At 45.8% G+C, this 12,338-nt stretch overlaps 2 protein-coding genes across 5 annotated transcripts in view; both read right to left on the reverse strand.

The window, feature by feature from the left end:
• The window catches only part of TNIK (TRAF2 and NCK interacting kinase), a 418,581-nt gene that overhangs the window by 220,381 nt on the left and 185,862 nt on the right, over positions 1 to 12,338 (reverse strand). The window lies entirely within an intron of this gene.
• Positions 1 to 12,338, reverse strand: part of PLD1 (phospholipase D1) — a 76,766-nt gene that overhangs the window by 43,625 nt on the left and 20,803 nt on the right. For all 4 annotated transcript variants that reach the window (XM_065844155.2, XM_071812561.1, XM_065844157.2 and 1 more), the window contains 5 exons: positions 4,015 to 4,200; positions 3,556 to 3,683; positions 3,125 to 3,270; positions 2,178 to 2,286; positions 544 to 609 (listed from right to left, as the gene is read on the reverse strand). In XM_065844155.2, coding sequence (XP_065700227.1) covers positions 544 to 609; positions 2,178 to 2,286; positions 3,125 to 3,270; positions 3,556 to 3,683; positions 4,015 to 4,168 — 603 coding nt within the window. In that variant the 5' untranslated portion in view covers positions 4,169 to 4,200. The remainder of the gene's footprint in view (positions 1 to 543; positions 610 to 2,177; positions 2,287 to 3,124; positions 3,271 to 3,555; positions 3,684 to 4,014; positions 4,201 to 12,338) is intronic.

Raw genomic sequence — 12,338 nt, forward strand, 5'->3', positions numbered from 1 at the left:
AGCCCAGATCTGAAGAATTCTTGCAACTCAAAGCATGCTGGCCAATCCAAAACATGCTGGCCAACACCAGATCATGGACTTGTAGAATCAGCCAGGTTGGAAAAGGCCTTTAAAATCACTGAATCCAACCACTAACCCAACACTGCCAAGTCCACCTCTAACCCATGTCCCTAAGAACCTCATCTACACGTTTTTTAACCACCTCCAGGGATGGTGACTCCACCACTTCCCTGGGCAGCCTGTTCCAATGCCCAACAAACCTTTCCATGAATAAATTATTCCTAATATCCAATCTAAACCTCTCCTGTTTCAACTCTGAGGCCATTTTGTCTCTTCCTATCACTTGTGACCTCTAAGAGTGAGCCATTCACTTTCTCTTGTTTTAATCATATTACATCCATGTTAGAGAAATCAGCTAAGCCAAAGCACTTGCAAAATGGCTGTAAAAAGTTTCTGATATAAGCTGCATGTCCTCTTCCAATAAATTCAGTATTTGTAAAGCGAATATTCTTTAGGCATTCAAGCAAACTAATTTCTACTTACTGTTCCATGGTAGTTCCTGTACATTGGCATTTTAAGGATCTTTGTCAAGTAGTCTTCCAGTTGTTTCTACAATGAAAACATTGAAACTTTAGATAAGATGCAGGAATTTTCAAGAAAAAACACAAACAAAACACACATAAAACAAAAAACCCAACCACAATCCAACTGTGTGGCATTAAGAAGCAATCTAGAAATCGGACACTTTTCAGCTTGAATGGATAAATAAATACACTATTATGTGCTCAGGGAAGATTACAGCTCAGCAGCACACAGTTGGATCACAGGTTGTTTACTGTTCACAGATCTGTGTTTGCACCTTCCACCAGCAGACCTGTTGCTTGGCACTGTCATTTTAGAGGTCGACTTTCTTGACCAAACCCAAGTTTCAGAACAATTCTGAATACCACATCAGTCTCTGCTGTTTCTGACCCACACAAATTTGCTTTGTGAGAAAACACAGCCTTGGATGCAACTGAGAGAACCTATTTAACCAAAACACCAGGTTCACGGGGTGGGGGGCACAATGACCATGCTGCCCTGTCCCAAAGCCACGAGGAGGGCAGTGGCCGCTGGGCCACCAGCCACTAGAGAGCCTGTCCTCCCCAGCCAGGAGAGATAATCTCTTCCCATTCTCATGGTAACCGGCCAAAGAAGAGATTAAGTTGTTTGGGCATGGGAAACTGGGCACACAGGACACAGTGGCAGAAAAAACAAAACTAACAAATTTCATTGGGACCTTCGTCCTTCTCAGCACCAGCATCAGAGCACCGAGCTAACCAGCTGGGCAGCGGGGTATACATCCCCATGGTGAAAGCTGTGGGATTCTCACAAAGGAAACCAAGAGAAAAAAAAGGGAAAAAAGGATCTAGAAAACATTTTTCTTCCTCTTTTAAATGAACATGTCTCTCCTGAAACTTCCTGCACAACAGTGAAGCCATGCACGGCAGGGAGGGTTATCTGCACCGCACAGCCACGAGACACAACCTTCTGGGAGTTGAGCGTTCAGCAGTAGAAAGCCCAGGGAATGAGCAATTAGCAGAAGGAGAATGATAAGCACAGGGTGAACAAACTTTCGTTTTTTTTCCCAAACAGCAAAGCTGCAATGAAGAGGTATGAAGACACCCACCCTCTTCATAGAAGGGTCCATCTGTTAACATCTGATGAAGTTACACAGAACACGTGTGCCTCAACTAAAATTAGCCATTTCAGCATCAAGAGCCTGACTGTCATCTCCTCTTTCAGAGGAGAACAGGACTGAAATCTCTCGGATTTCGACGGCCACAGGGCTGCCCCCATCACGCAACTTGATCCTGCAAACTGCCTCTTCTATCTTTAAATTGGAGCAGGCGGGAGGAGGGAAACTGTCACTCTGGGCATCATGGTCTTCCTCAACTGCAAGAGGAAACTTCACCTGTATGAACCCCAGGAGCAGCATCCTCCCCTTGACACAGCAAAGAATTTGGTGTTAAAGCTGGACTTGTCAAAGTCTAAGTTTGTCAAGCAATAGGCTTTAATGGTACTAAAATAAGGGCTTTGACAGTGTGTGGCTTGGCAAACAACCTGCCTGGCACCTCTGCACCTCAGGAGCCCCCATAGTGTCCCTCTGCCCCCCACAGACCAAGCCGGGCGCTTACCCTCCTGCTCGAGAAGTGTTCCTCCCGCACCGTGCTCTCTGCCGTGTGTGGCAGGCTCGGCATCTGCCTCGGTTCTCCCCTTTTGATGGATTGTCTTCTCACCGTGTGACTGGAACGAAAAACAAACCTCAACATCAAGTCCCAGTGCTGCGAGTGTGTGCGTGTCTCAATATGTAACCCTTCTGTGATGCTTTTATTTTTCCCCATCCAAACTCTTGAAAACTGAGAGATAGGTGGGCAGGAAAGCAAAAAAAAAGAAAAAGGGAAACAAGGATTCATTTAAAAGCCAGTATGCTCCAACTGGCACACAAATGAAAATCCAGAGAAATATCTGAGTTCTGAGTTTGAATATTTTTCTCTGTCTCCTTTTACCCTTTTAAGGAAAGGGAACCCAAACCCTAGTTTTAGAGCACTACGTTCCCCCAGCCCTTAACCCCTCATAATTTCACCTTTCCCTCCATCCTCTTCCCGCATTCCCCACAGCAGGATGCTCTTGCCGGCCCACATCATGTCTCTTCCCATGGCTCCCCTTACTCTCCCAGCCTCCCGAACACCAAGGCCAGCCCAGGCAGGGCTGACACCGATGCTGGGGAGCCCCAAACCTCCCACATCCACCCCATGCCAGAAGAAAGCTGCAAAGCACCAACAATTTCCATCAGTATAACCCTTCCCCGAGTTTAAGGCAAATTCAGCTCAAAAGCTGATGACCTGGGACCCAAAGTGCTTTCTGAGTCAGCAGAGATGCTTGCACCACTTACAAATGTTAAATACGTAGAGATTAAACATATTTATTATAGCTGCTAAATATTTGCAGAGACTAAACTCTGCTGCCTTCTCCTTACAGCAAAGTAAACAGGATCAGTGAAATCAAACCAATACACTGTCAAAAGAGAAAAGATCGTCACATCCTCCCAAAGCCCAGTGCGTCTGCAAGGCTGGACACTCACCTCCTAGTGGGGATAGGGATGCGCACAAAGGCTTTGTACCTCAGCAGCTCCCTGTGAAACTCCTGGAAGTGCTTGAACTTCCTTTTCACCTGCCATGTGAACTCTCCATGGGTCAGCTCGATGGTGTAAACGTTGGGGCTTGGTACCTGCACAGGAGAATACCATCACAAGGGTTGAAATAAGTCATTTTCCTGCAGCTGCTCATCTGAAGAGCCCTCATTCAAGTTTACTTAAGGATCATTCTGTCTCATAATGTCTTGTTCTTCCTTATTAGGTTTTATAAACAGACAGAAAACCTCTCTTGAGCATTTTTCTGAGACACAGGCATTCCTGCTTCCTTAGCCCACAAACAAGTACATGCAAAATTAACCCACAAGAAGTATTTTAATACAATTCTACATAAATTAAATTAAAATTCCAGAAATTCTGACCTTCTTCGTGGAAGTAAAGCGTTCCACTTCCAACACACGCACTTGAACAGGACATCCCGTGAGGTACGCCTGCGTGCCCGGCTCTTTGAAGCCCCGGGTGTGATAGATGGCAGAGAAAGGAATGGACACTGGAAGGACCACAAACCCCATTAGCTCAGTAGTCTTGTAACCATCAAGGAGGGTAAGAAAGCCAGCAGATAGTTGCAATACTTCAACATATGAGCATTTACATAGCACTATTAATTCCACTAAAATATACCAGGTTTTATTTAAGAGAGTTTAACGACAAGCTTTCACAGAAGGGACTTAACTTGCAAGAGCTCAAGTGCCAAGAGTAATGCCTCCTGGTCCTAAACTTAGGGCCAATGGCTGCACTTGGTAAAACCGCTGAGATTTTACCCTGTCAACAGATTATCTGTTACTAAATCCAGGGGTGAGAACATATGGGTGCTAACCCACCAGCGCCTTTTGGGTCATTTAGCACTTCCGCGTCAACCTCCTCCCCCTCGAAGTGGAGCTCCCTGGTGTCCAGGCTCTCGATGATGTTGCTCATGTCTGCAGCGATCTTCTTCAGCGACGATGCAGCTGCATGGCTGTCAGCTCTCAGGGACATCTCAGGGACCCGTGTGTCAGAGCCACAGGGGGCTGGGGAAGAAGAAGGAGGAGGATGATCATCTTCCTCTCTGCAACACCTCAGCACAGCAGGCCCAAGGGTAACCCTTGGCAGCGTGTGGCCTCGTCCTCCCTCCAGCCCCACACCCACATTCATCCCAACTATTTGCATCGTAGAATAGGTTGGCTTGGAAGCGGTCTTCGAAGCTCATCTAGTCCAACTCCCTGCCGTGAGCAGGGACATCTTCACCCAGATCAGGTTGCTCAGAGCCCCATCCAGCCTGGCCTTGAATGTCTCCAGGGTTATAACATCCACCACCTCTCTGGGCAACCTGGGTCAATGTTCACCACCATCGGTGTAAAAAAATTTCAACACCCAGCCCTGCAGCTCCAGTAAACCACATCCCAGAACAGTGGGAGCAGCAAAAAAGCAAAGGTAGCTCCAGGCTATAAAGAAAATTTCCCCCAATGCCAGTGACCACAGGACTCTTACACTCCGGTTGTACTTTAAGATTGAAAATACAATATATTTCACTTTCCAGCTATAAAAACCTGCAGGGGGTTGGCTGCAGCTTGGCAGTACCTTCGCATATTGATTTCAAAAGGGAAAGCAAGGAAGCTTCAGCATCAACTCAGTTGGTCACTTCAGCTATCTTTGCAACAACACCAATGCACTAGAAAAAGCACAAACTATATTGATGCCTGGTCAAATCCTAAACCTAATTCCCAGGCTACACAGAGGAAAAACTCACTGAGAAAAATCGGTAGGCGTTTTTGTTAAGTGTTCTTACTTTGATTTAACCAGTGATATAAACTCCTGGCATTATTAAGATTTCCTCTGTTTCTATGCACCTTACACAATCACCATGGTATCTGGGTGTCTTCTGCTCTCCCGTGGCTCCATCCTCCCAGCAGGATCAAAAAAAAAAAAAAAATATCACAGTCAGATGGGCTCCCACCCACCGGGCAGCACGGGGTCAGGGTCCCACAAAGGCCGAGAGCAACACGGGAGGACACTGCAGCTTGTCCCCACCCCTTAAACAAACTCCCAGGGAGCTCATACCCATTACACAGCCCAGGCGGCTGCCGGGGCCCAGCCCATTACCACTTTGTGATGGGGATTTGGGCAATCAGGTAGTGGCACTTGGACATGTTTGGGCACTGGTGACTATGGCACTTCCCACCTTTACCCCCACCCATCCACACCAGGAGTCTGAGTCAGGACAAAAACAGAGGAGGAAGAAGAAAAAAAATATAAAAAAAACAATCAAGCTTTCAGCACTTGTGTTTATTTGCAAAACTTGTTCTTCTTCCTCCTCCAGGCTCTGCAATTCAGCACAGGGCTGCAGACCCAGCTGCTGGTCCCTGCAGCCAGCCAAGCTCCAGCTCCTGGGCATCTCCCTGATAAGAAGTCCCTTCAATCTTTGTTCTGCTCTGCAATAAATGTCACAGCTTGACAGCTACACCGAAAAAGTATGGATGGAAAAAAAGTGGCAGCATTTTACAGCAGCCAACACAAGGATCACCATTTACACTCGTGGAAGCTCTTACATTGTGTCAAAGAAAAAAAAGAAAGCAACATTCCTAAGGTTAAATTCTACAAAGAACACTGCAATTTCTCTTGAGTAAGCTCCATAGAAAGAGTGAGATATGCCGTAATTTGGAAATAATTTAACACTTTAATAATTCATGTGTTTAGCTGCTTTTGAAAGAACAGTCTTTATTATCGTTTCCTCTTGAAACAAGTACATAATTTTATTACTACATAAGGCTGATATTATGTAAGCTCAAAACCATGTTAAAACCAGCTGCCTTCAAAAAAAAAAAAAAAAAGGAAAAAAATCCATTTGCACACAGACTTGAATCAAGAAAAGCTGGGTCAATCTCCTTCTCTGATACCAAAGTAAGTGAAGAATCAACAGCTTCATCACGGAAGCAAGGGCTCCAAGGGCCTTGGTGGCTTTGGCACCTTCCACTGGTGCCTGGGAATGGCTTTAGGACCAGATTAGGGGTCGCTGGGCTGGCACGTTGCTACAACAGATTCACCTGAATAATTAATGTACAAACCCACATGTAGATCCCCCCAGCTACCTCATTCCCCTGCTGCCCGGGGAGGGCAAAAAAAGAATTTGCATTAATCCTCACGGAGAGGGATGCACTGAAAGGCAGGACAATGAAGCCATCGGTGTTGCCTGCAGCAGGAATTGGGCATTATCACTGCCCCACACCTTCCTCTCCACAGCTCGATGGAAAGCCATTTCTCATGGCCAGAAGCTTTACACTTTATCCATCGCTAACAATATACTGCAGGGGACTTCAATCACTCGGAGTGCATAAGGTTCATTTGTTTTTTTGTTCTAGCAGTGAAGTCATTCCACCAGATATAGGTTGGCTTTGGATGTTTGATTTTTCTCCCTAGAAAGCAGTCATTAATTAATAGCACTCCTGAGAGGGAGGCCATGCTACCAGGCTTTCCAAAATAACCCTGAGAGGTGGTAGAGGGGACACAGAGCCCAGAGGTGTCCCACACCAGGCAGCAGCACTTCCCCACTCTGCACCGACACATACAATAAAACCCTATTCTATTTCCTGTTCGGCACTCCATGCAAAGAATTTTTGGTAATCTTTAGCTGTAGGACTAGAGGATATAAAGCAGCATCTTGCTTTGTATTTCTTCTGTCTGTAATTTTTTTTTTTTCAGCCTGAAGAGATGCACTTACTTCATGGAAACTTGATGAACTTTCCAAAAGAAGAAGTTTGCTTGGTCAAAGAGAAAACAAGCCCAAACACACTTCGTACATGCTGTGCCAGCAGTTACTCTTGAAGAAAACCAGCAGACAAATACCACATCGACAGGGCTGGAGAAAGAGCACACGGACAGAAGCCAACATGGCAAGGATGTGCATCCTCCTGCTTCCTCCTCACCCTGCTGTGCCAGGTACAGCCGGGCTCCTCTTGTCAGATTAATTGACGCAGTCTGTTAATGGATAAACAATTAACCAGTGTCCGCAATGACTATTTGCTCAGGAACACAGCAGGGCTGCATAACTCTGGATTTTTTTTTTTTTTTAAAAAAGCTAGAGCTGTTTTCGCAGCTGGCACAGACAAGTCCTGGGATAACGCAGAGTCCAAACCCAGCTGGACTTGAATCAGTCCCCACAGCAAGATTCTTCCTATTAAGATTAGAGCCAGATTATGGGCTGGGGAGGGAAAATGTGACTTTCTTACAGCCTAGCCAGAACTAAAGAGCTATTTAATCTCCTGGCCAGAGCTTCCATGCAGACACAGTTTGCATTCCCATAGACAAGCTGAGGAACGCGCCTGGGTTAATCTGCAACAAGCTGGATGCAAACACGCTCGGAGCATGGTTACCCATGATTCAGCAGGAAAATAGAAGGGCTGCATCAAGAAGTCCCTGCCTATCCAGGGCCTCTCACTGCTTGCGCTAATGATGGACTAGAGAATGGGCTTATAAAAGTTGCTGTTATTGTCAGCTTTGGAGGCTGCAATTACTGGAAGGACAGACAACTCAAATGATACTGGAAAACTGCAAGAGAGTGGAAATAATCCTATGAAACTTTTTTAGAAATAAGTGCAACATTTCAGTATTAGGCTCACATCATCCAGGACAGAAAATAAGCAGAAGTCTGCTAAAGGGGAAAAAAAAACCAACCAACCAAACAAAAACAACCAAGCACCAAAACAACAAAACAAAAAGACAGATCAAGGTTTCAGGGGGTCAAGAACCAGCAATCTGAATAAGGGCAAAACCCACGCCAAGATACACAAACAAGGCTACTGCCTACACACCAAAAAAGGAAGATAAGGTGCAGAAGAGTCAGATCTAAAGCATTTGACCCGTGAGAACACGGTGTCAGAACTAAAGTTATTTCGCCTCAAAAAAGGAATAGACTTGGAATTAACACAAAAGCAGTTGCAAGTGTGGAAAAGACAGCTATGAACAAGATGGACAAAATTCTTGAACTAGTAGAACGTCTACATTGGAAATAACAATCGCACGAAGAATTAAGGTTTCAACTACAAGAAAAATGACTATAAAAAAAAGTTGACTATACTAATCCCTGAGCCCTTGCAAATGCCCAGCTCAATCCTGCAACTTCACAAATCTGTTATCTATTTTTGTTATTTGCCATTTTGGTTGTGCTTTAACCTCAAGTTATTTCTTAGGGGGTCACATGATAATCCTACGCTTTGGGAAAGAAACAGCGTTTTTCTACTTGTTACATAGGACAACAAAAGCACTGCTTTAAAGGCATGGAAACTGGAAGCCAGAAAATGCATATTTTAGTAAATATTCATGAACAGTTCTGTGTTTTGAAGACATTCAAGTCCTGATGTAAAAATGCACGCAGCTGGTAATAGCACAGACAATCTAAAATTTGGTCGGCACAAGCTTATTCTCTTACATGTATTGCGGCAGATCTGCAACAAGCTGAGACAATTACTGCTCCTTAACGAGGTTATGACAAGCACCATGTAGAGCTATGAAACCGAGAAAGCCTTCGTTTGGGAAAAAGGGGAGGAAGGAAGAGAAAATACATCCAGTAAAAACAGGCATTTCCTGTTAATGCCTCCCAGGGTTTGATGCTCTACATCAACTCACATCCTCCTGGCGAGAAACTCTGTAACCCCTGAAAATTACCCTCATTCCAGTTCTCATGACCTCTCTCCCAGCACAGTGACCTTTCGATAAGGGCTGTGACAAATGACCTCTGTTCCCATACTCGGCTTTGTCCCCGCAGGCAGCGCCGGTGGCGGGACCCAGGCAAACCTGACCGCATGGAGCAAAAGAGAAGCGCTTGGGCTAAAAACAGGGCAGTGAGATTGGGTTATTAACAAGAAATAAACACCCAAACAAAATCGAAATGGCTTAAGCCATGAATTTCCCCTCTCCTCCTGCTGCTGCCAGCAGCATGGATGCCACACGGGCACGGAGAGCCCAGATGAGGTGGCAAGGAAATCCTACACACGATGCCCTCAACGGCTATTTGCCCCTGGTGAAGAAGGTTTTCCACGTAAATGTCTCACATTTTAAACCTAAAATTTGCTTTAGACCACTCCATCATGGAGAAATACCCTCAGCTGACAATAGCCCTTCTTGAGGAGTTATTTGCAACCCCCAGAAGGAGCTGGGCTTGTCACGAGCCCCAGATTTACACCCTGGGACACCTTCCTTCCACAGTCCTTGGCAGGTGTCAAATCTTCACCGAGCACCCAGGAGATGTCCCCCAGGCTCCGTGTCCCCACTTGCAAAAGGGACCCTGCTTTTCCAGCCCAGAAAATTCACATACCCATACAAAGCAAAAAAGACAAGTATTTGATTTTACTTTGCAGTATACTCTCCCGCACTACTTAATAAAAATGCAAGGGCTCTTGTAGATGGCAGATAGTATGCTGCATTCCCTAACTAAGAAATCAAAACACAGGGGACTTAAACGCTCAGCAATGACTTATCCCTACTCTTGAGTACACAGAAGCCACTTAGCCAGATGAGCAAGCATTCAGCACGGCACATAGAGATACCTCCTGAAAATCTGCCCTTGTGGATGCTCATACAACAGGGACAGCATAAGTGGCTTAAAGTTTATTTTTTAAAATACACAAAACAACCCTTGAATAATAACCAAAGCATTGTTCCCACCCTAGAAAGATCTAGAGAAGGACTGAAATACAAATTCAAATCAACAATAAACATCATGCTCAGACATCATCCTGACGTAATCTTCTTATCTTTGGCCCAATCCTGATAATACCACAATATTTTAAAACACTGTTTACAAAACAATTATTCTCACAAAGTTCATGCATTTAATAGTAATACCTCTAAAAGCAGGAATCAAGTAGCATTTCCCACTTCAACAACTGCAGCACAGTCCTTTTTTACTGATTTCCACAGTCCCATGTGAGGCTTATGGCCAAGCCACCAGACTGGGGGAAAAGCTAAGTCATGGGAATCCACATGGCCTCTTTGCAACATGAAACAAGATGCTTCAAGACTGGGATTGCCTGGAAATAACAGGAAAAAAAATCGACGAGGTCCCCATTGCTCCATCTGTACCATGGCAGAGCCCCTTCTGTCCCCATACTGGGTCCTGCAGCATCTGTCCCACAGCATTTGTGCCAGAGAAAAGACAACAGAAAAGCAACACAAGCCAAGGGAAAGGATGAGGTAAGGCACTGGTCATGGTGGAGGGCAGTACCGTCATCATGTGGTGACTAAACCACTGCTAGAGTCAGAAAAACCCTCTCGGCTGCATTTTTCCCCACACCCAGGACCAGCACAAGCGTCAGGCACTTCCCAAGGACTCCTTTTATTTGCTTTATGGAACAGTAATAGGAAAATATAAACATCCAGAGATGAGCAGTGGCTGCTGATCTCACATCGATATGCTGGTTGTTCATGGAGTGCCTGCTCTCCCCTGCCCAGCAACACACCGGGACCACAGTCCCTGCCCGCCTCAGGAAGCCGATCGTTAAGTGTTTATCAATGATTAATGCCACTCCTTCACGTACTTATTCATCACCATGTTTTTGATTCTTCATGCGCAGATGTGCATACTCTGGGGATCTGTGCTCAAGCCCTTGGTCCCCATGAACCTTCCACTTTCTGATGTGGTCACAGCACACACTCTGCACTCCCAAACCCAGCAGCATTGCACACAACAGCATGAAAGCTGGGACAGGGGATGTCCAGAGCCTCCAGCACCTGGTTATCTATCCCCCAAAATCCGCAAGTGCTGTAGCTGGAGAGGGCAACACAGTTGATAACATCTTGGATGTCAGCATCACCTCAGCATCCCCAAACCCCACAAGAGAGGGTGACAAAGCCAGTCCTGAACTGAAGGTAAAGAGGGGCTGGAAAAAGGACCTGCTTTAAAGAGTACAAACAGTAGAAAGGTCTAAGGATGCAGTACTTGAAAGTGCTGGCTGACACACAGAGCTTGGCCATAAAAGCTTCATATAAAATCCTGAAATGGAGAAGCTTGTCAGGGCAATAGCATAATGCAAAGGACTCTTGGAATAACTATCTCCACAACGATCAGAGGTGACAAGGACGACCCCTGTGCCCGCAGATGGTAGATATTGCTGCTGCTCTTATATATAGTTGAACACGTCATATAAATACCAGACATATTTTCATGACCTAAACCTATAGATGTCTATGTGGCTGATGTCCTGTACATCACTCAACACCATTCCGGTATCTCTCAGTGCTGCGTCTGCCCCAGCAATCACCACCTGCCAAGATGCTTTTCCGCAGGGAATTTCGGCAGCTGGGACGCGCTGGAAGGCAGCCCGATACCTCCATCCCACAGCGGGGCTGGGCAGCAGCTGATAAATGCAAACACTTACAGATCTTCACATAACTCCTGCCAGCCAAGCTAAACCCAGGGACAGCACTGCAGCCTGAGGGATTTGGGGGACCACAACAGCATCTCCCGGCCATCACTCCCCAGCAGCTGCTGCTCTGCATCATGGCAGAAAGTGCAGGTACCTAAAAGGAATTCACCATCTCTGCTACAGATGCAACCCTGCTGCTTATTTCCAAGTTTCCATTAAGTGGGAACATAAGTTTTCTTTTCTCCTCCTACTGTTAAAAACCACATGAAGGTGCTCACTTTTTGTTGACCCTTTATGTGACTTGCTCAAAGAAATGAGAGATTTCTATGGGTATCCCAGCAACAAGGAGTAGCAGATTGAGAGCACGTATTTTTACTAATAGCTTATTGTTTTAATAAAATGCAGTTTCTGTTGTCTTGATTTTGTTTGTTTGTTTGTTTTAATGTAATTTCTCAAATTGCTTTCATTGGAAAACACCACAGCTGGCACAAGCAGAAAGCCACGGTGGAGCAAGAAGGCAGCAGCACAGAGCAGGACTCGGAGTGCTCCCATGCAGCAGCACCTCCCCTGCCGGGGCGCTCAAGCCACAGGCTCATCTCCCAGGGTGGCTTCCTGGAGACACTGCCACCTCCAAGGACCATGGGGACACCATGCACCTCCAGCCATCCCAGCAAAGATACGTCACAGTCCCTTTCCCAACACCCCGCTGCCTCCCCACCCCAAATGGAACCCTGCACCACCTTAAGACACATTTCAGGTGCTCTAGCTAATAAACTCCACAAGAATTTGATGCCTGCATCCTCAGCAGA

Source organism: Patagioenas fasciata, chromosome 9 (genome assembly GCF_037038585.1).
Source record: "Patagioenas fasciata isolate bPatFas1 chromosome 9, bPatFas1.hap1, whole genome shotgun sequence".
In the NCBI taxonomy this organism is placed as follows: Eukaryota; Metazoa; Chordata; class Aves; order Columbiformes; family Columbidae; genus Patagioenas; species Patagioenas fasciata.